Source organism: Manis pentadactyla, chromosome 2 (genome assembly GCF_030020395.1).
Source record: "Manis pentadactyla isolate mManPen7 chromosome 2, mManPen7.hap1, whole genome shotgun sequence".
Classification (NCBI taxonomy): domain Eukaryota; kingdom Metazoa; phylum Chordata; class Mammalia; order Pholidota; family Manidae; genus Manis; species Manis pentadactyla.
In genome coordinates, this window is record NC_080020.1 from 215,191,326 (window position 1) to 215,215,096 (window position 23,771).

Genomic DNA, 23,771 nt, shown 5'->3' on the forward strand with positions numbered 1-23,771 from the left:
GCAACCCTCCCAGGAACACCCCACGAATATGGCTAGAAGCCAGTTTAACTGCATGAACGTTACTTATGATTAGGGTCGAGGGACAGCCAGGATCCGGGCTCTGACGATGGGGTCAGGCAGAGGAGGCCTCAGCACTATTCTTGGATCCCTCTCTCCAGCATTGCAATAGATAGAATCGTTCCAGGGAAACCAGCCCTTCACTTCCTGTTGGGAATAAGATGTATTCAGGTCAAATGCAGAGCTGGATAGTTAGAATAGAGCAGATTTTATTTTCTACACTTCGCTTTCTTGCATTTTTAAAATGTTCTACAGTTAACATGTACTGAAATCAGGAAAGATGTCACACAAAATTAGTGATTTCACAGAACTCTTATTCACTGCTGGTGGGTATGTAAAATGGTGCAGCCACAGTGGAAAACAGTATAGCAATTAGTCAAAAAATTCAGTGGAGGATTATTATATGATCAAGCAGTTCCATTTTTGGGTATATACTCAAAAGAAGTAAAAGCAGGGACTTGAACAGGTGTATCTGTACAATAATGCTAATAGCAGCGTTATTCACAATAGCCCCAAATATCCAATGAGCAGATAAACAAAATGTAACTTATACAGTGGAAGATTATTCAGTCTTAAAAAGAAAGGCAATTCTGACACAACACAGATGAACTTTGTAAGCATTACGTTAAATGAAATAAAACAAACACAGGAGAGCAAATATTATGATTCCACACAAGGTGTAGAGTAGTCAAATTCATAGAGACAGAAAGTAGGATGGTGGTTGCCAGGGGCTGGGGGAAAAAGATGAGTGGAGAGTTAGTGTCACTTAATGGTAGAGTTTCAGTTGGGGAAGATGACAATGTTCTGGAGATGGTTGATGGTAATGGTTGCACAACAAAGTGAATGTACTTAATGCCACTGAATTGTACACTTAATTATGTAATAATGGTCAAAATGGTAAGTTTTATGTTGTGTATAGTTCATGACAATTAAAAAAGAAAGGAGCAAAGGAAGGGAGGAAAAGGAATGTTTGGCTCAATCCATTAAGGTGCAGTTAAGTCACAGAAAGACTATTGCTTTTCAACAGTCCAGGTCAACAGAGGTAAGAAGTCCAGCTGCATCAGTCCCCAACACCCATTAATCAGACAGAGCACATCTTCGCTCATTAATTCTGCTATAGACCTTTCTTTGCTCTATTAGAAATAGAAAACAAGGTAGAAAATAGAGGATCTTTTTATTTTACTTCACATCTAAGGGAGATCAAACTAGGTATTGTCTTTCTCTGACTTATTTCACTTAGCAAAATGCCTTTGAGGTCCATCCATGTTGCCACAAATCCAAGATTTCATTCCTTTTTATGGCTAATTATTATTCCATTGTATATAATAGTGTCTTTATTCATCCATTGGTGGACATTTAGGTTGTTTCCAAATCCTGGCTATTATAAATAATACTGCAATGAACATGGGGGTACGTTTATCTTTTCAAGTTGTTTTCTTTGAATAAATACCCAGAAGTGGGCTTGCTGGGTCATATGGGAGTTCTATTTTTAATTTTTGAGGAACCTCCATACAGTTTTCCACAGTGGCTGCACCAATTTACATTCATCAGTGCACAAAGTTTCATCGGAATTATTATATAGCCCTTATTATATTCTCAACAAATGTGATTGCTTAAACAATTGGGAAGAAAACAAATAGTGACTTAATGAAAAGGAAAAGCCCACCAGTCCCACCTACTCACTGTTCCCTGCTACCATCTGGGGGAAGGGGTGAGAAAGAGGGAAACTAATTAACATGGGAGGACTAGAAGCTTCTTCTAGTTTGATGATCCTCCCGATGTTAGAAATAAAGGCTGCATCCTGACAGGCAGGCAGATTGCCAAGGCATTGAAGAGTTACAGTGGCATCTTGGTGGACAGTGAACTGAAGAATCTCAGGGTATAGGCCCTGGGAGAATTATTCTAGTGTTTGTAAGAGTGGACAGATCAAAGAGAGCAGTGGGTAGCCTTTTTAAAAGCTCCTAGTAGTCCAAATCTTAATTCAGTTTCAAAACCAGATGAACATTTGGACTGACCCTGGGTAGGAGCAGGAGAGGGCATGTGAAATTCAGTAGGAGAGGTAAGTTACCTAATTGTGAGGTGACCCATCCCATCCAAGCCAGAATCAAAATGAGCACCAGGACCTTCATCCTCAGAGGATTCTGCACTTCTTGGGGAGAGAGAGGCTGGCCCAAGGAAGTGGGCCAAGTTCTGATTTCTGGAGAGGCCTGGGCCAGCACCTGTACAGGGTGGGGCTGAGGGCTGGTATCCTGCCAGGTCTCACCCTTCTTCAATCGCAGAAGTGAGTGAATTACAATAAGTGAACTCCACCAAAATGGCATTTTCTTTGGGTATTAAGGTTGATCATGAGCTCCAGCACTAAGTAGGGACTTTTGCTGGTCAGCCATGGAAGGCTCTCTAGACCATCAGTTGGGACAAAGACCACAGATTCCTGGGGACATCTATGAGCATATCTGGTTTACCTCCTTTATCCAAGGGATAAGGAGACTAACACTTGGGAGGGAAAGGGACTTCTCAGGCCACCAGTTAGAGCCAAGTCCGGAACTCTGGATTCATAGTCAAGACCACTACCCTCAGCATCATCAGACTGCCACAGAACCCAAATGATCTACCTCAAGTCTTTATCTTGATTTTGGTGGCCTTTTCCTCTTCCAACATTTACTTAATAAACAAAAGTTAATGAACATTATTTTGTGCTGATGACCTTTGGATGATTTGGTGATGCTCATGGTGACATCCCCCTTGGCTGTTCCTGAACTCTGGTGGGAGTTCCTGAACTCTGGTGGGAGTTCCTGCCTAGCTTGAGAAGACTAACTTGAAGACTAACTCTCAACAGCAGACTGAATCGAATTGGGTCTCCAGTCCTGTAAGGTGGAATCTTCTTGAGTTTGCTGGCTGGAGCTGTACTAGGGGATACTCAGTGGGGCCATTGGAGATGGGGGCCAGGGTGAGCAGACTGTTTCAGAAGACTCACTCTTTGGTGATGGTTTACACAACAGAGGACCCGACAGCCAAGGGCTCTAAAATGTAAATTTGTTCCTTGAATAGCTCTTGTATTGATTCCTCTCACCATTTCTTTAGGTCAGACTCGACTTAATCTAAGATTGTTTCACTAGTCTCTGCCTTCAGTACCTCCTGACTCTAATCAAACCTGTCTCTGTGTAACAACCAGGTGATCTTTCCAAGACAGCAAGTGGGGGCATGTTTTCCCTTGCCTAATACTCCATGGCACTCTACTGTCTAGGACAGAGTTCTGTCACCTCGGCAAAGTCTACAAGGCACAGCACTACCCGGGCACTGGCCCACCTCTCCAGCCTTGAGATGGTGGCCACTTTGTGTGCTGCACGCTTACTGCCACGCATACCAGCTTTCTTACCTGAGTAGGTACACACTTAGTGTGTGACACACACCTTTTTTTGTGTTTATCAGCTGTTTCTTCTTCCTGCAATACTTCCTCTTTCCCTACCCCCCAGCCAGGAAGACACCTGCTCGTCCTTCCACACCCAGGTCCAGCGGAGCTCTGATAGTTCCAGGCTGAGTTAGCTCCTCTTTCCTGTATGCCTTCCCCTGCGCTCATACAAAGGCCTTTTGCACATCACACGGTGCTGGGATTCTTTCTTTACATGTTCATCTCCCGTTTTCTTTGATGTGCCACAATCCTTGGAGGACATCAGTTCTCAAAAGTTTGCTGAACTCTGGGATAGAAGTCTCTTTTATTAACATTTTTTTCAACAAGTGCTCTTCATGAAGAAGGGCAATTTATAAACTTTTATGGCCTCATAGGGAAGCCCCTGCTGACCTTGGGTTTGGAAAGGATGTAGTCAACAGAAGGCCAGGGGCTCTAAACTAAGACAAATATGAAGAATATCAATCTATAAAGGTCAGGGAGGTGAACACATTTAGGAATGCTGAGAACCTCTCCTTTTTATGGGTTGTCAAGGTCTTGAGAGGTAACATGATTTGTCCAAGGTCATCCAATCCCTAACTCTACTGCTTTCCCCTACATTAGGGGACCCTCTGCTCCACTCCTTGGAGTGTCCGCACAGGGGTCAGAGATCTTACCTCCAGTGCTATTTGCTGGTTAAACTACACAGAGACCTTTGGACAAAGTGGAGGCAAATGGAACCACGTGACATGCAGAGTCCTAAATCTCTGCCTCTGTGGGCAGGTTCCTGGTGGAGACAAGTCCAAGGGCTACTTGAGGGCCTGTGGGGTAGTCCTCGAGGAAACCCCAGCCCCAGGCTCCCCCAGCACCACTCTGCAAGTGGCAGAGTGATCAGTTCACTACAATACAGAATGCTTAAATCACACCGTATTTGAAACAATACTTACAGAAGTCTGTTATTAGTCAATTCTGATTTTGGGGTTCAGGGCCTCCACACCAAACTTCCACCGTTCAGGCCTCTCTTACTCCACTCAGATTGGCAGGCTACAGCCACAGCCATTCCCCATGACCCTCCAGACTCAGCGGGAGAGTAGAGCTCCTTACTGTCCCTCCCATGTGGCCAGCATGACACAGCAAGCCTTCTCAAACTGACACTCCAAAGCACCCCTGACAGCGAGACAGTGAACACATCTCCGAGGGCTGGGAGGGTAGCTATTGTCGGCATAAAATCTTCTTGAGGCATCCTATTTTATCTTGTTAACTGTTCGGAATTTTACATTTCTACTCCACGATGGTGTGTTTTAATAAATAGAGCCCTCTGAGCAAAACCAGTGCACCACGCTGTGCCCCTCTGGGACTTCAGTGCCCTAACAGACCACCCTGCTGGGCAGTGCAGACTTACGTGACACTCCACTGTGCACTGGCATTTACAAACACCTTCTATTTATTTTTCATGCTCATTCTGCGAGGTGGAGGCTGGCTTTCCCATTTAGAGATGTGGAGACCTAAAGCTCCAGGAGATAAAGTGATTTGCCTGAGCTGGTGGCAGGCCTGCTGGGGCATCCCACTCCCCATGCTCTGCTAACCCTCACACTGAAGTCCTTTTATAATTCCCCCCAGCTCCTCAACAGTAAGATCAACACAGACCCTCACGGTGGCCCTCAAAGGCCAAGTGCTTCCCCAACACCCTCTCAAGTGGCTGGCACAGTTGAGAGCACAGACTGAAGCAGCCCCTGGCGGAGGAGCAGTCCCGGTTCAGGGTACAGGCTCCCGGATATGCTCCCTGGGGCAGAAGGGGATGAGAGGGCTGAGGACCAGGAAATCTGGCCTTGACTGGCACTGGCTGTGTGGCTCTAGAAAGTTCTTCCCTCTCTCTGGGCTTTAGTTTCTTCATGTTGACAATGAACGGGGGACTGGGTGATGTCTGTGCTTTGGTACATGAGAGCTATTCCATCCCAACACCCCAGATGCCCTCACCAGGAACATTCCAACCCTGTGCTCTTTCCCACTATTCAAAAAGAGGAGTTCATACTGCCAATTTCCCTTTTCTTTTTAGAATAAAGCCCTTAAACAATATTCTAGAGCCCCAGGCATTAGGACAAAGCATCTGTAATCCCCACCACCCTCATTCCCCATTTCCTTCTCTCTGTGACACACATGGTGGCCCACAGCAGCTTAGGAGCCCCTGGGACCAGGAGCTGATGAGCTGGAGAGGCCCTCCTCTCCCAACAAGCTATAGTAACTGCTAGATTCCCACACAGCCTGAGGGCTTTGCTTGTCAAGGATCCCTTCCCCAGAATCTATTTTAAGGAAGGCATTCAGTGTTTTGTTTTAGGACTGAGCTGCCCAGGAAAATGGTCTGAGGTTCCAGAAACTGCCAAGGACACTGGAACGAAGGGCTGCTCAGCAAACTGGGGTCCCTGATACCAGTCCTCTCTCTTCAGGGTGGGATTGCCGGGGACAACAGCACAATTCTTCTATCCCAGCCATAGGAAATTCCCCCCGAGATCCCAGAGAGCCCTGTATGGTAGGTGGGGCCACACGTTTGGAATCAGGCAAACCTAGCTTGGAATCCTGGCTCTGTGAGAAAGTCACTTAACCTTATCTGGGTCACAGGTTCCTTCTGCATCCACCTGGACAGGCTCTTATGTGAGAGAATGAAAGGTAAGCACTTGCGATGCCTATGATACCAGAATAAATCTAAGTGGTAGAATCCTGGTAAATCCGTCACCCTGGAAGGGTCTCTAGGGAGTCACGTTACTGGGGAGGGGCTGAGGCCCAGATGTACTCCTGAGCCCAGCCTGCTGCTGGGCCACGTGGCTGCATGGCCAGAGTCCACAGCAGGAGAGCCCTCTTGCTCAACAACTTACAAGTCTAGGCCTCAGGTTCCTCATCTTTGAAATGGAAGGTAAATAGTTCATACACGCTGTTACCAAGAGCTGCCTGGAATTCCCCATAATCTCTTCCAAGCATGGAGGCCTTGAGGGGTGTGAGCAAGAACAGGGAAGAAGGCAGGAGACGGTGGCACTGTGGGCAGAGTGGCATTCCCAGTAGTGGGTGTTACTCCTTTCCCAGGTTGGCCAGGTCTTAGGCCCACAGCATAGGCCCAGCTGGGGTGGAAGATACTAAAGTCACAGCAGCCATACCTTCTGCTATACAGACAGGACACACCAAGGCCCAGAGTGACTAGGTGATGGGCTGGGGATAAATAGAACCTTGGTCTCCAAACAGGGCTAGAGAATATCTTATGTTTTAGAAAACACAGTGTTCAGTTCTGTTTTGAATTTGCTCACTGACCTCTCTTCTTTGGAGAACCAGATTTAGCTTATGATTTGGGAGAAATCCTAGGGCCGTTAGTTCTTGCAATTCTATTTCATGATTTAGCTCTGGTGCTGCAGGAGGGGCCTGGAGGGCTCTGGGGAGCCTGGTGGGGGTCAGTCACTGCACTCAGGCCTGTGGGGGCTGAAACAACTCAGGGGTGGTGTCGAAGCAGCACCTAGGTGTTGTGTTGTCTTCTGTGGCAACAGCTGCCCTGGGAGTCTTTTGGGGAGGGGCAGAGTGAGGCCTTGGGGACAGGGCACTTGAGGCTCACCAGCTTGTGTGGCCTCAGCTTCAGGGTGAACAAGCTGCATCCTGGGAACAGCAGAGAACTCGCAGGACGTTCAGCTGGCATCATTGATGGGAGTCCGAGAGCCACTGAGCAGTCTCTCGTGTTCACCGTCCTCTGCCACTGGGGACCGGCCCCAGGACAGGCGGGTCAGCAGGGGGCGGTGCAGCCCATTGTAGAGGGCAGTGCCCAGCAGGAGGATGAGGAAGCCAAGGATCTGCAGTGGGTGGAAGGCCTCCCAGCCCAGTGCCAGGCTCAGTACCCAGATAACAACAGTGCGTAGGCTGTCCAGCACCATCCGAGTAGTGGCACTCAGCTCCTTGGTGACGCTGATGCCGGCAAAGTTGAAGAAAGCAATGCTGCCTATGTTGCCCAGCAGCGCCAGGGCGATGAGCGGCTGTCGGCCCACCTGGCAGAAGGCATCCGGCACATCCTCCAGTGTCCCTCGAGGGTTCCCACTGAAGGCCCCAGCGGGCATGTAGTACATGGGCACCAGCAGCAGGGAGAGGATGACAAAACCAAAGAGGCCTGCAGGAGGAGAGGAAGCACGCTGCCCTCTCCACTCGGCCCCCGGACTCCCAGGGCATCCAGCCCAGCCCAGGCTGCGCTCAGCTCCCTGCCACCCCTTCCTCGCTGCCCTCACACCAGCTCCTTCCTTTCAGGTCCTGGAGCCGATTCTCTCCTGAGGAATTCTCAACAGCCTACTGCATAGGCTCGAGCTGCCTCTTCTCCACTTCAGTCTGTTTTCCGACTGGATCAGGAGTAAGAAATACATATTCTATGTGACCAGTATATGTGTGCACAGGCATGCACACACATGCACTTTCACAAAACCACTACCCTTATAATGTATAATGCTCCCTGGCGCTTTTTAATTCTATTCTATTGATTTCAAGAATTGTAGCTGTAACTACTCATTGCTCTCACAAGTGTGGAAAAACATTGCTCTCTAATTCAGTGTCATTGGTCTGTGACAAGGAGCTGGACCAGAATGCAAATCAATGTATTGCTTAATTCAGAAAGTCTTGCTAGGAAAAAAAGGAACAGGAACAATATGCTTGATGGTATAGTTGATTTAGTTGATAAACATTCTGTCATAAGCCCTCAGCTCACTGTGGACCAGGCACAAACAGTTCCCTGACTAGCCCACAGGCCACACTTTGGTGGCACTGCTCTAATCCGCCCTGCTTGTTTCCTATTTTTAAATCATAATCTTGATTACTTCCTGCTCAAAACCTTCGGTGGTTCCTCCCTGCCTGTCATTTAAAGTCTCAATCTACTTGCCCAATATTCAAGGTTCTCCATGTGACCTTGACCTATTCAATTCCTAATCACTTTCCAACATCAAACCTGTACCTCACTCAAACTATTACTCACTGGTTTCCAAATTCACATTCAGCTCCATGTCTTCACTCTGCCTGGACTTCCCTCCTTCCTGCTCTTGCCTGTTGAAATCCACAGCTCGAATGCCATCTTGGCTGCCTGAAGACACTCAGATATGCTTGGCAATGCAGCACCACTCAAGCACAAGTGATCTAAGCTAAACTGCACTGCCTGGTCCTTTCTTGCTGCTCAGCTCCTCTCAACTCCTCTTCGGGCTTGCTTCTCTTTCACATTCCTCATCTTTCCAGAGCTCCTGGACATGCGCACGGCAGGTGTTAACACATGCATGGGGAAGAGAGGAAGTAATGGGAACAAGAGGCTCAGCCCTGCCCAGCAGCTCCCAGCACCTGGCTCTGTGCTCCTTCTAGCACATTCACTCTCCGTGCTAGCTTCTGGTGTGCCCAACCAGCCCTTGTCCCAGTCCCCAGGCTCATACATACCCTCGGTGCCAACTGCCCGCAGGGGATGCACATTGTGCTTATAGACGAACTTCTCCTCTAGCACCATCTGGATAGAGATGATGATCTGTGCCATGATGATCAACAGGTCCCCTATGGGAAAGGAGAGGCCCAGGGGAAGTCAGGGCTGCACTGGGGTTGGGGTGTTGGGAGGCAGGGAGAGAGCAAGGCCACGGGGCTGTGGCAGGGTGACGGGCCTGATGCTGAGGGACACAGCTCCTCCAGGGACATAACAATAGCCAGAGCCTCTGACTTCTGCAGGGCACCATGCAGTTCATGAGGCACAGCCATGAGAGCCTCCATGCCTGATCTCCTGGCCCTTGAGGGGTGGGGCAGGCCAGCAGGGCTGAGGTTCCAGAAGGTCCGGAGACCTGCCTGGGCCTGAACGCTACATGATGGGGCAGGAAGTCTTTTGAGAAAGGATAGGCTTTGGGGTGGACATTCTGATTTAATCCCGCATCTGAGTGAGCAGGGCGGTCACTCCATTGTTTAAAATGGGCTGTACTGCTTCCTTTCTGGGGCTGTGAGGATTATTGGGATGATGAATATATACTGCTTGGCACCAGGTTGGACACTTGCTAAGTGCTCAATAACATTTGTGCCTTTCCTCTCCCAAATCCCAAAGTTTGTGTGCACATAGGTGTGTCAGAGCACAAGCTGTCTCCCTCCTCTGACCTCATGGCTCCTTATCTATCCCTCTCTAATGCTGCCTGTGCCTCTCTGGTTTTCACTACACTCTGTCACCTCCAGAGCAGGTGGTCCACACCAGCTGGTCTCCCACATGCCCTACTCCAGGGCTTGGCATTCAGAAGAGCTTGGAAAAGTTTGTCTGAATGACTCTGTGCTGGGCTCCCAGGGAAGGGAGGACAGGATGGGCCCTAGACCCCAGACCCCAGCCACACCTGTGATCACATCGCTGAGCTTGTGCTGATCGTCATGCTTGCTCAGGAGGTCAGCCAGGCCCACAACCACCAGCCCTGCAATGGTTGTAAGGATGCCCAGCCACTGGCTCAGCACCAACCTCCGCCCCAGGAAGGCCACCGAAAACAGGCCTGTGAATATGATCACTGCTCCTCGCAGCATCTGGAAGCTGGAGGCACTGGTCATGTTCAGGGCTAGGAGAGGAGAGACACAGGGTGTTAGTTCCTAAGGGTCGAGGCTGGCTGGTTCCTGAGTCCTCAGGGCTGAAGATATGCACCCCAATAGTCTGTGCTCAGTAAATCTTGGTTGTATGGCTGTGTGTGAAGTGTGTGGGAGGGTGCAGGAGTGAGCAAAGATGAGCTGGGGACAGGGGTGGCTGTTTCGCCAGTGGCCCCCTTGGGACACAGGCTTCGCTGAGCCCTTGTCAGCCTGGCCTGGCTACTCACCCACATACATGATGCTGGTCCCAGCCATGTCGCAGAGGGCTGGGGGTAAGAAAAGAAGGGGGTTGAAGGGCTGCTGGGGATCCATGCCGGCATCTGGCTGCCTCGCAGCTCTGCATTGGAGTAGGTAGAAGGCAGCCAGGCAGGAGAACTCTCCCAGGAACATGCCCACTGCCTGCAGGGACAGAACCCTAGAAGCTTAGGGCTGGAAGGAGGACCAACTTTAACAAAAACACTCTTAACACCTTTCTTCAAACAAGAGCTTACCTATATTTCAGCGTGTAAATTAAGACAGAAGCAGAGCTGCTATGTGTGGGAGGCCAGAGACTGACTGCCTCCAAGGTCTGCCCCCAGGCCCCCAAACATCTCAGAGACCCTGAGGCTATGTAGAGCTTAGTCTGAAAATCACTGATCTAACCTAACCCCTGGTCAAGTTCCAGATGGAGAAACTGAGGCCCAAGGAGGCTCCAGAACTTATTTAAGGTCAGAGAGCAAGTTGCTGGCAGAGCTGGGGCTGAAATTAGACCAGTTCCCAGTCTGGCAATAAGGTGTCTTCCATTTATGGTGTGTGCCCTGTCCCAGTGGGGGCTGGGTTCCCTGTGGATGGACAGGTTTTGCCACTGGGACTGATGTTTTCCAAATGTGTCCCGACTTGGACAGTGGGGCTGGCCTCATGGTGCCCAGGGCATGACCACCCACCAGGACTTGTGCAGGCCTTCCACAGTGGATTGTGCCCTCTGCCCTCCAGGGGCACTCACACCCTGGCCTTTGTTCTGGGTAGGGAGAGAGAGAAGTAGAGGTTCTTCCAGGAGCAGGGGAAGGCTCCACCCTCAGGTCAGGAAACAGCAGGGCCTCACAGGGACAAGCCTGGGAGACAAGAGGTGCGGAGGGAAGGGGCAGATACCTGGAGGAAAGGATGCTGGAAGTTGTGCTCCTTGCTGCCTCCGCAGCCCTGGGCCACGAAGTTGTCCGCCCACCTGCAGCAGAGAGAGAGGTCAAACGCTGGCAGGGCAGCGGGCTCTGCAACCGTGCCCTGGTGCCTGCCAACAAGCTTGCTCCTCTCAAGGCCAAGGGGTCAGACTTGGGGAACTCGGGTCAGAGTGGGCCTCCCTCTCAAAGGGGCCACTCTCCACAGCAAGGCATCTTCATCTGGGATCGTGGACAGAATATGGGGGAGGGGGGGCTTGGGAACCTTTAGTTTAAATATTTAGCATTTCCTCAAATTATGAATGCAGCATTGTAGTACCTGTGACTTTGTGACACACAGAAATCACAGCTATTCTCATTATCACGGTGCTGTTGCAGATATTGTGAAGTTTATACTCATTGCTACTCCAAAATTACAGTAATTAGACCCACTGCTTATAATTTTATGTGTTAAGAAGCATATACACATACATCCTACTATCTCACAAACTTGCTTTTTTAATGTTTTGATAACTTTATTTAAACATAATTGGCTTTTTCTATAATCCAGTCTTTTATTTGCACATTTTAGAACATTACTCTAGATTTTGCCAGACTATCAAAGGGATCCATGGCACAGAAGTTATCACGGGCCCCTGGTCTGCTATGGCACTAGGGCCCTGGGAAATAACTGCCTGACACAGACCATCTGGTCACCTTCATATAACCTGAGGGGTTTCTAGGGTCTTTCCAGCACTGGCTCTAAAGTGGTAGCAGGTACGTTGTGCTCGTGGTGTGGCCTCCCAGCCAGCACCCCGGCAGATGGCATAAGTGATTATGGCATGCTTCCCCACCAAGTCCAGGCAGAAGCCCAGAATCCTGTACGGCAGTGCTCCGGGCAGCTTTGACTGACTGTTCTGCACTGTCTGCCATCCATGCACTAAAGCTTCTGTCCCTGAATTTCACCTTTGCTAAGCTTAGTTGTGTCCCTGGGGTCTAGCCAGGTCGCTCATTTGAAAGCCCTTCAGATATTTCGACTTTTCCACTTTTATCCAAATCTCCTCATTTTCTGGCTCACCGGCCACAGCCCTTCCTAACCTTACACTCCTGTGACTGATGACTTCTGGAAGCACTCTGGTGGGCCTGGCCCAGAGCCAAGGGCATATGATCTGATCCAGAATGAGCCTGGCAAGACGGCGACCTCTTCCTCTTGCTGGCCATCCTGGTTCGCTGACATGGCTTTGACTGTGTCAGCCACATCATACTGCTGACTCATGTCGGTGCAGACCCAGGGCTGTTTCCTGTGGGCCACTGAACCCCTCTCTCCATAACACCCTACACATAGGCGGTGGCTGTCCCTTAAGTGTTAGACTCAGGACTTCTTTTGAAAGCAGCCACATCGTGGTGCCTAGCCCTACTCTGCTGGCTCATCTCTGCAACAAGCCTGAGCTCTCCAAAGGCAGGAGAGCCTTCTGCTTCCTGTGGCCCCCACAATGCTGTGAGAATGGGCCACTGGTTGTGCCAAGCAGTTAGGGTCTGGGAACAGGGTGCTCTTCCCCACAGCCCAAGGCAGGGGTATAATGCCTGGATGCTGGCAGTGGGGAGGGTGGGCTGAGTGGTGGTGAAGTTCCTGTCAACTGTGAGGGTGGCACAGACCTGTGAAGGAGAGACCATGTCTACTCACCAATCTGAACACATACCAGGGCGACTGAACCAAACAGGGCTGTGGCAAACCTATCTTGCACTCCCAGAGATGTGAAGAAGGGCAGTTACTGGGGCTTGTGGTTCCCCGGAACTGGTGGTGGTGGTGGGGAGGGTGAAAAGAGAGCTGAAGGGCAGGGAGAAGCTCTGATATAACTGGCTGGGAGTGGGGCAGGGAGGCCTGGGTCCAGGGACCAGGCTGTAACCAGTCCTGGAACCAATGGGGCAAAGACAGCCCCACTGCAGAAGAGAAACCACCTGCTCTGTGGGGTCTTGGTTCTGGCTCTTGGACCCCGAGGCAGGCCTGCTCTACAACCCAGGCTTGCTTTTGCAGAAAAAGCACTCTGGGAGGGCCTAGGTGAGGGAATTGAGCATAACTGAGAAGCAGAAAGCATAAAGAGGTCAAGCTTTACCAACGGGGCAGAGTCAACTGCCCCAGAGCATGTGAGGTCGGAGATGGGAATCCCCAGGGCTGGAGCCAGAGCTCCTGCAAGAGAACAAGGGAGGTTGTGCCAAGCCCACGGAGGCCCACCAGAGCCTAGGGCAAGGGCAGGTGTGGAAGCCCCTTCCTCATCCTGATGCCCCACCCAGAGCACACTGCGGGCTCAAGATGCCCCTCAGATCTGGTGGGGGAGCCAAGAAATGACAACTCCCATCTCTATCAGTTTCTGGCTCTGGAGTCACTGTCACTTGAGAGAGTGGGAGCTCAGCATCCAGCAACTTCCCCATCTCTGATCCCCTGCTCCTGGCACATTACTGTACAGAAACTCAAACATTTTTGTTCGAATGACTGGGACTTCCAGACCCCACCTAGCAAGCAGGCAGGTAATAGAGTCCAGAGGCAATGTCTCCGTAAGTTCTGATTCCCCACCTGGGGCTGAGGTGACCCTGCTGGTAGGACCAGCTGGGCTTGTCCCCAGGAGCAAGGCTCCCGTGGAGAGCTGGCTGTAGGGCGGGCGCAGAGCTGCCTCCCCTCCTCTGCAGCAGTCTCTTGCTTTCTCCAAAGGGTGGGCTGCCTGAACAGGCTGGGGCTGGCAGAAGTCCCAGCAGGGGAAATGGAGTCTTTTTGTATCTGAGGGCCGGCAGCAGGCTTGCAGCCCAAAGGATTAGGTGTCAGCAGGACTGGCTGACCTGCCTACCCTCTCTTCAGGCACTTTGGGACAGAGTCAGGCTTCTCATCCTGGCCCTGAGACAGGTTTCAGCTCATCCTGCAGGTGCAAAGGGCCCCAGGTCACACAGAACAAAAGCCAAAGACCAGCCCCAGTTCACCTGGGGATGACAGCAACGACCCCGCAGGTGGACCGCCCTTGGCTGTTTGCAGAATACTTCACTAACATGTTCTTATAATTGTATAAGTCACTGAGCACTGACTTTGTGCCAGGTCTGTGCTGAGCACTTTACTGTCATTTTACAGATGGGGACTTCAAGGTTTGGGGGCAGAGAGAGCCATGCACAGACTCATACAGTCAGCAATGGGAGGATCTAGGGCCAAACCCTTCTCCTTGAATTTACAGTCAGAAAAGGCAGCAAGATACACAGAAAGCTCAGACTTTTGAGTCTCACAGGCTGAACAAGTTACAGTTTTCTCATCTATAAAATGGGGGTAAAGATGCCAACACTGATGAAATGTCAAAAGTGATGAAGAATATAAGGTATGTAAGACCTGGCACATGGTGGGAGTCATTGAAAGTTCTTTCCTGCTCCTTCTCCCTCTTCCCTTGCACATAGCAGGAGCCATCTCCCCTTGCGTTGGGTCGCTTGGCCCCAGCTCTGCTCCAGCTTCTGCGAGAGCACGTGTGCTCTGGGACCTACCCTGCTGGCTGAGGGCCCTCAGGCTACTACTGCCCCTGCAGCGCCACAGAGCCGAGGGGGGAAAGAAACTCAGCCATCATCTCAGGAAGCTCCTCGGCTGACAGGCGAGGAACCCAGACACTGGAGAGGGCTTGAGGGACACAGGTTCATCAGGTGCCAAAAAGGATGAGCACCCGCGGTCCCCGCCTCCAGTTCCATGCCCCTGCCTCCACACTGGAGGTTCTCCTATCAGCTCCTTACTCCGGATTCTTCCTACTCCCCTGGCTGTTGGGGGAGGGTCAGCTCTGCAGATGGACCCTCCATTCTCCCTCAATACTGCATCCTGGGGGAAGGCCACCGTCTCCAGGGCAGGAGGGCTGTGGGGGCCCACCAGGGTCAGGCTGAGTCCCCACAGGAGGTGCCTGATGCTGCAGAGGCCAGCAGTTTCTGTTAGAGTTCCCGGGGCACGGCAGGCTGGGGGGGGGGGCTCCCCTTGCTGGGGGTGAGTGTGGCCTTGCTCAGCCAAACGCAAGGCTCAGCATTCTGAGAGGTGTGTCTGTGCATGAGCACAGAGAGTGGCTGACAGAGACTGAGGAAGTGGCTGACATGGCTGCCCCAAACCGATTAGCTGTGTCCCTTCCCCAGAGAATCTCTGCCACTTCCTCTCACATCCCTGGCTCGGCAAGCCCAGTGAGTCAGCTTCTTTCTCTGCCTGGGATCTTCAGCATTTCTTTATTCTCTGGGTTATCACAGCAAGTGGCCATAAATGATGAGCCCTCCCACCTCTAAGGGTTAGAAAATCTTCCTCAGTACATCTTGCCTTTATGTGGGAGGACTGTGGGGAAGTCACACCCATTTTACAGAGCCCATGACTCACCTAATCCCTCGGCTTCCAAGGCTCACGCTCTTTCCACTCCATATACAGCTCTCCTGACTTAAGGCTTTCTCCAGCTGGCCTCAGACCCCCTTGGAAGCAATTACCCCATGCCAGCCCAGGGACTCTATGGTGCAGGCAGCTGCCACGGCAAAGTGAGAGCTGGCACAGAATGGATGGTGAGCCTTCCCTAACAGAGGCCCAGAGGATCCAGGCCTCCTGCTACTTTCCTGGCAGGGTCCCTACACCCAGAGGATCTGACTGTAGGACAGGAAGTCACCCCCATAGCCCCTCCCTGGCTGGGGGTTCAAAGCCTGTGGAAGTTGAAGTGGGGATCTGGGCCTTACTGAGTGTCTACTTGACCGTGGCTGTTTACATGCAAACCCCCAGCTGGATTCCTGAGAGTGGGGCTCTCATCGGGGCACCACCACACAGACAGGCACTGGTTCCGCACGGAGGTGGGAGAAAGCAGCCAGAAAGGAAAAGGAAACACTTCATGGGGAGAGACCCTCTGCCAAAACCCAGGGACAGGCCAAAGGCCAGCCTGTGTGGTGGCTTTCCTCCTGGGAGTATGTGATCTGTGCCCCCATCCCAGCCAGGGCAGGCCTGTCTCCCAGCAGCCTGCCCAAACCTGCTGAGTGGACAGAGCGGCCTCCTCCAGCGGACAGCTGACCTGTGGTCCCAGCATAGCAGGCGGGATATGCTCTCACTCACTTCCTCATCCACACTGAAGGCCCTCCCTGTACCCCGGGAGGGAAACCTGTTCTTTTTACAGGCCAAGCAGCTGCAAGGGGCTACTGCAATCTCTAAATCTGAGTCCTGAGTGGCCTCCGGCTTGAGGGAGAAGATAAGCAGCACGGTAGCAGGACGCACCGGGGTAGGGCAAGGCTGGGAGGGAGGACATTCTGATGGCAGGGATGGGAGATGCCACTTAGAGGATTACAACTCCTATGGGCACACACTTGTCTGTTCTGTCTGAGGAGATGTGGGAGGAAATCCCCAAGGCAGAGGTACTTTGGGGCACTGTGGTTGTCAAAGGACAGGACTGGGCCAAAATGCTGAGACCTGGGTTCGGGTCCCTGACGACACCACCCAGCTGAGTCACAAAAAGAAACTTCTCTTAGGATCTCATCTGTAAGTTGTGGGAATTAGAATGGCTGATTTTTGTGTTTCTGACAACTCTAAATGCCTTAAAAAATGACTAGAGAAGTCCCCAGTTCCATCCCAGATTGCTGGTGAAGGGCACGGCTTCTAGAGCTAGAGGACTTAGGCTCAAATATGAACTCCACCACTCAACAGCTGAGTGGAGCTTGGGCACCCTTCCACATCACAGTTTCCTTATCCAGGGACAATGAGTTTACCTACGTCACAGAGTGGTTATGAGAATTCATTAAATTAACACACACAAGGTGGCCAGAGCAGGACCTGGCATATGGTGCTCTCAGTAAATTAGCTGGTTACCACTTGTGGTGGTCACATTCTTGTCTGTCCCTGCCAGAAACTGCAGGTCAGAGTGTGATTCAACTTGATAAGTCCCATCATGAGGTACACAGACACTCTCCCAAGTTCCTTCTGAGAGCATCCTTCTCACAGTTTGGCCTTATAACAGGGTTCGGGGTCCAATTTTGAGGCCCAACTCGAGTAGGCGGCTCCTGAGAGGCCCCACATCAGGCTACAGGGCAGAGGACAGGACCAAAAGTTGGGTCCCCACCTGGAAGCCTCTTTCCTGCCTCTTAGGCAACCTCCAAGGACAAGGCCTCCTGGGGCTGAGGATCCCCTGGCTTCCTTCCTGACCAGTTTGGAGCTTTTAAAGGAAGGAGCTGAGTCAGCACAGTTTATCCCAGTAGCAACTGGCAATCTTAACTCTCCTTGGGAACAAAAGCCCTGGCAGACCACAGCCACTCTCTAAGCACCTGACTGCGACCTTGGCTGCTACCACAGATGGATGTTGTGTTCTGCTGTGTTCAGATCCTGAGATGGGAGTCCTCAGGATGAGCTGCTTTTATAGCTAAGGGTTCAGCAAAGGGAGTGACATTAGGAAGCCACAAGAACAAGGAGACCAGCACAAGACACAGACACAACTGGCCAGAGCCCACCCAGAGAGACAGGTGGACCCCCACTCAGAGTTCCACCTCCTTTGGAGAAGGGAGGACACTGTGATTGTCAACTATGTACACATCTGTCTCTTCCACCTCAGATTCTAAGCACCCCAAAGGCAGGGATCTTCTCTTGGTCACTTGTCTCCTTCCCTGGGTCCAGATGGCACCTCACACATGGTAGGTACTCATACATATCTGATGAATTGAACTGAATACTCCCAGACCTCTCTTCTGGAGCATTTCTCACATCACCGGTGGATATGCTAGAAATAAATGCCTCAAAAATGAATAAGATACAACACCCCTGCCTCCTGCCTTGCCAGGGGGCCTGGAGCACAGCCCAGAGGGTGACCAGGGTTACTCTCCCTTGCTCTGGAGCATGGGATGGCCCAGGTGAAGTGAGGGCTGACTGGCAGAGGGCTACTGTCCACTGTTCTCCAAGTGCACCCTGAATTGGTTCAGAGAAAGGCCAGGCCCTGGGTACTGGGGATCTATAGTGACAGAGGGGCAGAAGAAGGGACAAAGCACTTCCAGGAGAAGAGGCAGCCTCCTGGGCCTCCCACACTTCACAGAGGAGGCTACGCGTGGTCCCTCAGCCTGACGACAGTCCTGGGGACCATCCTCACTGTTCCACCAGAACCTCACCCTCGTACCTCAGAGCTGAACTGCCCACCTGCCCTCACTGGCTGAGTTAATGCCTTCTGTTCTCCCAGGCAGAAACCCCGGTGTGATCTGTCTCTTGATCCTGTGGGTCAGTACCTGTGGCTTCATTCTGCTCCCACGGTGTCCATTCCTTTCCCATCTCACTGCCCCCTTACAGATCCCCTCCTTTGCTAGGCAGTAGCCTTGGACTGATTTTCCCTGCACTAAACTACTCTCTTACCTTGACCACCAGATTCATCATACCACTTTTAGCATGTCACTCCCTGCTCAAAGGCTCTTCTTTGGTTGTGGGATCAAATCATGCCTGGGTATTTGGTGCTAGTTACATCCACTTCTACCTGCCTTCGCTGTTTCCTACCTCGATGTCCCCACCACTGGCAGAAATCCCACCCAAAACTTGAAGGCCCAGGGGTAACCCTTCCTCCAAAGTGGCCTACGGGGCCCTCCTTCTCCATCCATCCACACACTCCCCCACGCTCACTAGTCACTCAGCCTACATGCTCTCTATTGTAGCTCGCGTGAACAAGTCTGCGAGTCCTCCCTCCTCCCACCTCCACGGCCTCCGTCCTCCCCCAGCCCACCGCTCCGCACGCCAGTGTGGGAAGGGGCTGGAAAGGGGAACCGGTCCAACCTATCCGTTTAAAGATGAGGAAACATCTGCGCGATGGTTACATTAGTGTGTGTGTGGGATGTCGGGGGGTTAAAAAACAACAGAAAAATGAGGAAACAGGCGCGGAGACAGGAGGTTACTCGCCGGGATCAAGAACACGGCGATCCTGCGGCCGGGGTCACGGCCTGTCTCCGTCCTTCCCGGGGTCTCGCACTCCTTAGGTGGCCCATAAAACACGTGAACCGACCGGAAAGACTGGACGAGCAGGTGAAGCTGGGAAGGGCGAGCCGTGAGCGGGGAAAGAGGAAGGCGTGCGGGGATCTGTAGAGCCAGCGCGGGCTGCGCCAGGCCCCGCTGAGCGCCCCACCCTCCAGGCCCGGCCCGGACTCACTTAGCCGACAGGGTGTTGATGGAGCCGGTGACGAGCATGAGCCCGGCCAGGAACAGCTGGTACTTGGTCCAGGCCATGGCGGCGGATACGTCGAGCGCGAAACCGTTGGGGTCCCCGCGACCTCCGCGCTGGCTCCAGGCAACAGCTCAGGGCAGGGTCACTCAGGGTGGTCTCACGAGCGCTTCCGGGGCCGGCGTCACGTGACCCGCGCCGGTCCCGCCCCGTGCCGGCTCGCCCCGCCTCCCGAGGGCGGCGGGCCTCTGCGCCCTCGTACTGCAAGGCCAGACCTGGGCGTACTGGTTCCCGTATGGTGACAGTGGCAAGTCGCGGGCCCAGATCTCCCCATTTTGCGTTTTGTACACAATTTGAACAGGTCGAGCTGAACGATGTCGGAGGCAATCCGCAAAGTGGAAATGTCTACTGGCAATCTCCGCTCTACCAGGTACCAAGGAACTGCTGGGACTCCTGGGACTTTCCCTAGGGATCCCAGCCCGCGATGGTGCTCACATCTTCCAGAAAAATGGTTTAGGAATCTGGTTCCAGCTCCCCCGGAGGCCATCTTATAGTCAGGGAAACTAAACTGAGAGAGACCAAGTGATTTGTCTATGATCATGCCTGTGAGTGATGGAGTGGGGGTTTGCACACAAATTCTTCAGTGTCCCCCAAATCCGTGCCTTCTGTACAGCGCCTCCACCAAACTTACCTCACTGCTCCCCTGCGGATATCCCTGGATTAACCTCGGAAAGACCGAGGTTGGTTTGCAGAGGATTTCCAGCTCTTTAAAATCCTACTCCTAGTTCTCAGCTCGCAGCTGTCCTCTGTCTTCATCTCCAGGCATCTAGTCTGTACCCCATTCCCTGTCACACCACAGGCTGGAGCACAAGACCTGGCAGAACTGTTTCAGACCCAGTGGGCACATTTCCTTCTGTCACTATAGATCTTGTTACTAGACGTGCAGGTTAGGTACTGCTGCCAATTCCTGCTCACCCTAGGAACTTGAACTTGTGAAGATGACCAGTGTTGAATCAGAAAAGCTCTCAAGGGACTGCACCAGACCCCTTTGTTGCAGGAAGACCTGGCAGAGAAGGTGTTAAATGGGGTTCTGGACAAAATGTAGGAGGTTCCAGATAGATAGGGGAAGGGCTTTCCTGGAGGAAGGAATGGCGACTGTGGTGGCACGGAGGCATGAGTGGCTGTGGAGTGTGCTGGAACCACAGACCATCTAAGAACTTCCCTTCTTCTTTCACTGAAGCCTGCTCTCTTCAGTCAGTGGGGGTGATGGGGACATGGAAGGAGGTTTCTTTTGAGCTTCTTGTCCTTAATAGCACCACTAGGTTCATGTGATTTAAAGGGAATCCATGCAGTTATCCAACAATATTTACTGAGACCCTGGGGCCTGTAGAGATGAATGAAACAGCTTCTACCCCAGAAGGCACGCCCGGATAGTCCACACCAGCTGGAGAGCCCATCCCCATCGGAGGCAGTTCCCACAGAGCACAGTGACACACTTAGTCGGGTTGTGGACCATTTTCCCCACAGGTGTCTAAGCCAAGAGTACTCTGGTGACGTAAAGGTTACTAATGATCAGTGGTGTCACCAGCCCGACATGATGTTATTAGTGGCACAGTCTTTGTCTTTACAGCCACATCATAAAATGAATTTTAACTTATCATGATGTTCTGCCCATTCATCAAACTGGTGTCCCTGGAGCTCAGGAGACAGGAAGATTGATTGGCATATATGTGTGGAGTCCACTAAGTGCCAGGCCCAGAGCCAGGTACAGGGCCCCAAGAGGCAAGTGAGGCAAGGTCCCTGCCCTCAAGGAGTGTGGGCTTCTATGGAGGAGAGAGGTGAGCACTCTAGTGCCCAGGCAGTAGCTGAAGATCGTAAACCTGTTTAAGAGGCAGAGGGAGTTGGGAATTGGATAGGTTCTTTGAGAGAGGCGGGACAATTAGAGCTCTCCTGAATCAAGACCCCTGTCTGTTTTCCTTTGTGTTTGACCTCTGTGGCCCCAGTTCTCACAGCAGCCCCATGAAGCTGGAATTTAGGGAAGATTTGAGCAGGGACTTGAAAGAGGAGCTGGATTGCTCCACCTGGAGAAGTGGGGCATTCTGAGCAGAGACAACCTTGTGCACACCATGGGGATGGGCAGCCAGCCCTCACGCTGAGGAAGGACCTACAACAAGGCTCTGGGTCTCTGCCAGCCTGGCTAGACTGGGCTTTACTGGTGAAAACCAGGGTTGACATTAGTGTCCACACATCAGCAGGGAACCTGGGGTTAAGGCATCAGAGTCTCGGGAGATGGGGATTCTGAGAAAAGTAGAGAGGAATTGGGGATATATTAATACACAGGCCTTACAAAATCCTTTGGATTATTAGTTGATGAAATTAAGGGATAGAGCTTAATGTGTACGTTGGATACAAATTTGCTTCATACTTAGGGAAGCCCTAATTTCCTGGGTTAAGTGATGCGTCCTCAAACCAAACCTTAAACCTTTCTGAGGCTGTAGAAAGTCAAAGGTGGGCCAGTTTTCATTGGGCGTGGATCTTGGCCATAAGATGAGCAGTTATCTTCTAATTGCTCTCATTTGACTGTCCTGATTAAAGACAACTTCTGTGGAGACTGGAGTTATATGAAAGGGAGCAAGTTCAGCAAATTTTCAGCAAAATGAGGAAATTTATTAAGTGTTAGGGGTACCCCATTCACAGGATCCTTGAGTGTGAATGGAGCAGTGGAAGGAGATAGGACTTGCTTCGTGTGCCCCTGAGAGTGCGGAATCTTCAGCAATGCAGACATCTGTACAAGTTGTCCCTGACAGGGAAGAAAGAAGGCAGCCTCCGGCTGGGTCTTCCATTTAGAGCAAAGTGACCACAGCTCAGGTACTCAGTCACTCAGAGCCCTCCTTTCCTATCTATAAAATGGGAATGATCATCATCACAGCTTGTTTCAGAGGGAAGGAGGACAGATGTAGAAGTGCAGTGGGAGGCCCTACAGGGAGAATTAGCATAGCCCCTGTGATGTCAGAGCTGGTCTAGCCAGAGGTACATAGAAGGACCTCTTGTCTGCATTAAATATCACTTCTTGTGATTTGCGTAAGAACACGATCCAGTCCTCAGGTCTTTTCTTCCGAAGTCGGGGACATTTTGAACAAATTTGCATGCTACCTTTAAAGATCCTTTAATTTCCAGAGTCAGATAAAATGAGTCACCGAAAACCCTGCATTTGTATTCAAAGCTCATTGCCAGCCTCCCTTCTAGTGTGTCTGGAAGACTGAACATTTTCCCAATCAATTTAATCACATTCTGGATTAGGAGAGAGTTACTTTACCCTGGGAGGAACAGAGATACATGGACAGACAGTCCAGGTCAGACCTGTTTTGTTTTGAACAAGTTTTTGCTGTTAAATCCTTGGGCATTTCCCTCCTGTGTACTGTTCCTCTGCTAGGCTGTGACCGCAGAGGCAGGTGGCAAAGATTCTTAGCTTGACCAAACTTTGGACAAGCCTTTGAACCATCTCCTAGGCTCATCTGTGCACTTCCTTGTAAATTCCAGTTTTGGCAAGAAACCCTGATAAGCTCATTTAATGTGAATGCCCCCTACCCTCCATATCTGATCACTCTTGATACCTGATCAAGTTTCTCATCCCCCAGGGGATCTATCCATGCTGGCCTGCCTTCAGCAAGAATCCTGTTAGGTGGGTTTAGCCAGAATTCCCCTGACCCCTAATACTTCTCCTTAGTAATTTTCCGTGCACTGACCTCCACCCTGCTCTTTGGCTATAAATTCCCACTTGCTTATGCTGTATTTGGAATTGAGCCTAGTTCTATACTGAGGTCTCTTTCCCCCTATTGCAATAGTCCTGAATTAAATCTGTTTTTATCGCTTTAACTACTGTCTGGTTTTGTTTTTTATTTGACAAAGAAGGGAGCTTCCAATTGCCATCTCTCCCCACAGGGTGGGCAGGGCAGGGCAGCCATCTGAGACTGTGGCTGGAAAGAGGAAGAGGGTCTTGAGAGGAAGACAGAAGGGTTAGGTCCCAGCTGTCTCCTGGAGGAGAAACTGAGACAGTGGATCCAGGCATGACAGTGAGATAGAACAGGGAAATGGGACAACGGTCAAGTCGTTGTAAAATCTACTTAGCCTGCTTAAAAGGCCCAGCTTATTCTTTAACTTAATATATATGCTATTCCTCTTTTTCCAGCCCATTAATCAATTAACTTTGTAACCAGGAATAGAGACAGACCTTGGAAGTGTAAATGAACCTACATGGGTAAAGAATGCAGAGATCTGGATCAATACAGTCACCTAAATAACCTTATTCTTATGACAAAACTTCAAAGGAATTATTAATCAACTGTATACATCATGCCTAATGCAGACCCCTACCCAAAAGACCCTATACAACTCGCATCTGAATGTGTACTGCCTTATCAAATAAACTCTCTTGCACGTCATCCTATTGCACTTGTCTCTGAACTTTTT

General features: G+C 51.1%; 1 protein-coding gene across 3 annotated transcripts; it reads right to left on the bottom strand.

Annotated features, from left to right (window-relative positions):
• Positions 1-70: 70 nt before the first annotated feature.
• Positions 71-19,508, bottom strand: SLC35F6 (solute carrier family 35 member F6). 3 transcript variants are annotated; one of them, XR_005028410.2, is made up of 7 exons: positions 19,290-19,508; positions 11,159-11,231; positions 10,258-10,429; positions 9,793-10,005; positions 8,873-8,983; positions 7,035-7,577; positions 71-204 (listed from the first exon to the last, which is right to left on the bottom strand). XR_005028410.2 is itself a non-coding variant. In XM_036903418.2 (6 exons), exons 1-6 carry the CDS (start codon positions 19,364-19,366, stop codon positions 7,105-7,107), a joined length of 1,119 nt encoding a protein of 372 aa, XP_036759313.1. In that variant the 5' UTR covers positions 19,367-19,508; the 3' UTR covers positions 3,759-7,104. The 3 variants fall into 3 exon arrangements, 1 of the variants encoding a protein (XP_036759313.1); XR_005028411.2 differs by lacking the exon at positions 71-204 and adding an exon at positions 247-3,752; XM_036903418.2 differs by lacking the exon at positions 71-204 and having other exon boundaries at positions 3,759-7,577.
• Positions 19,509-23,771: the final 4,263 nt, after the last annotated feature.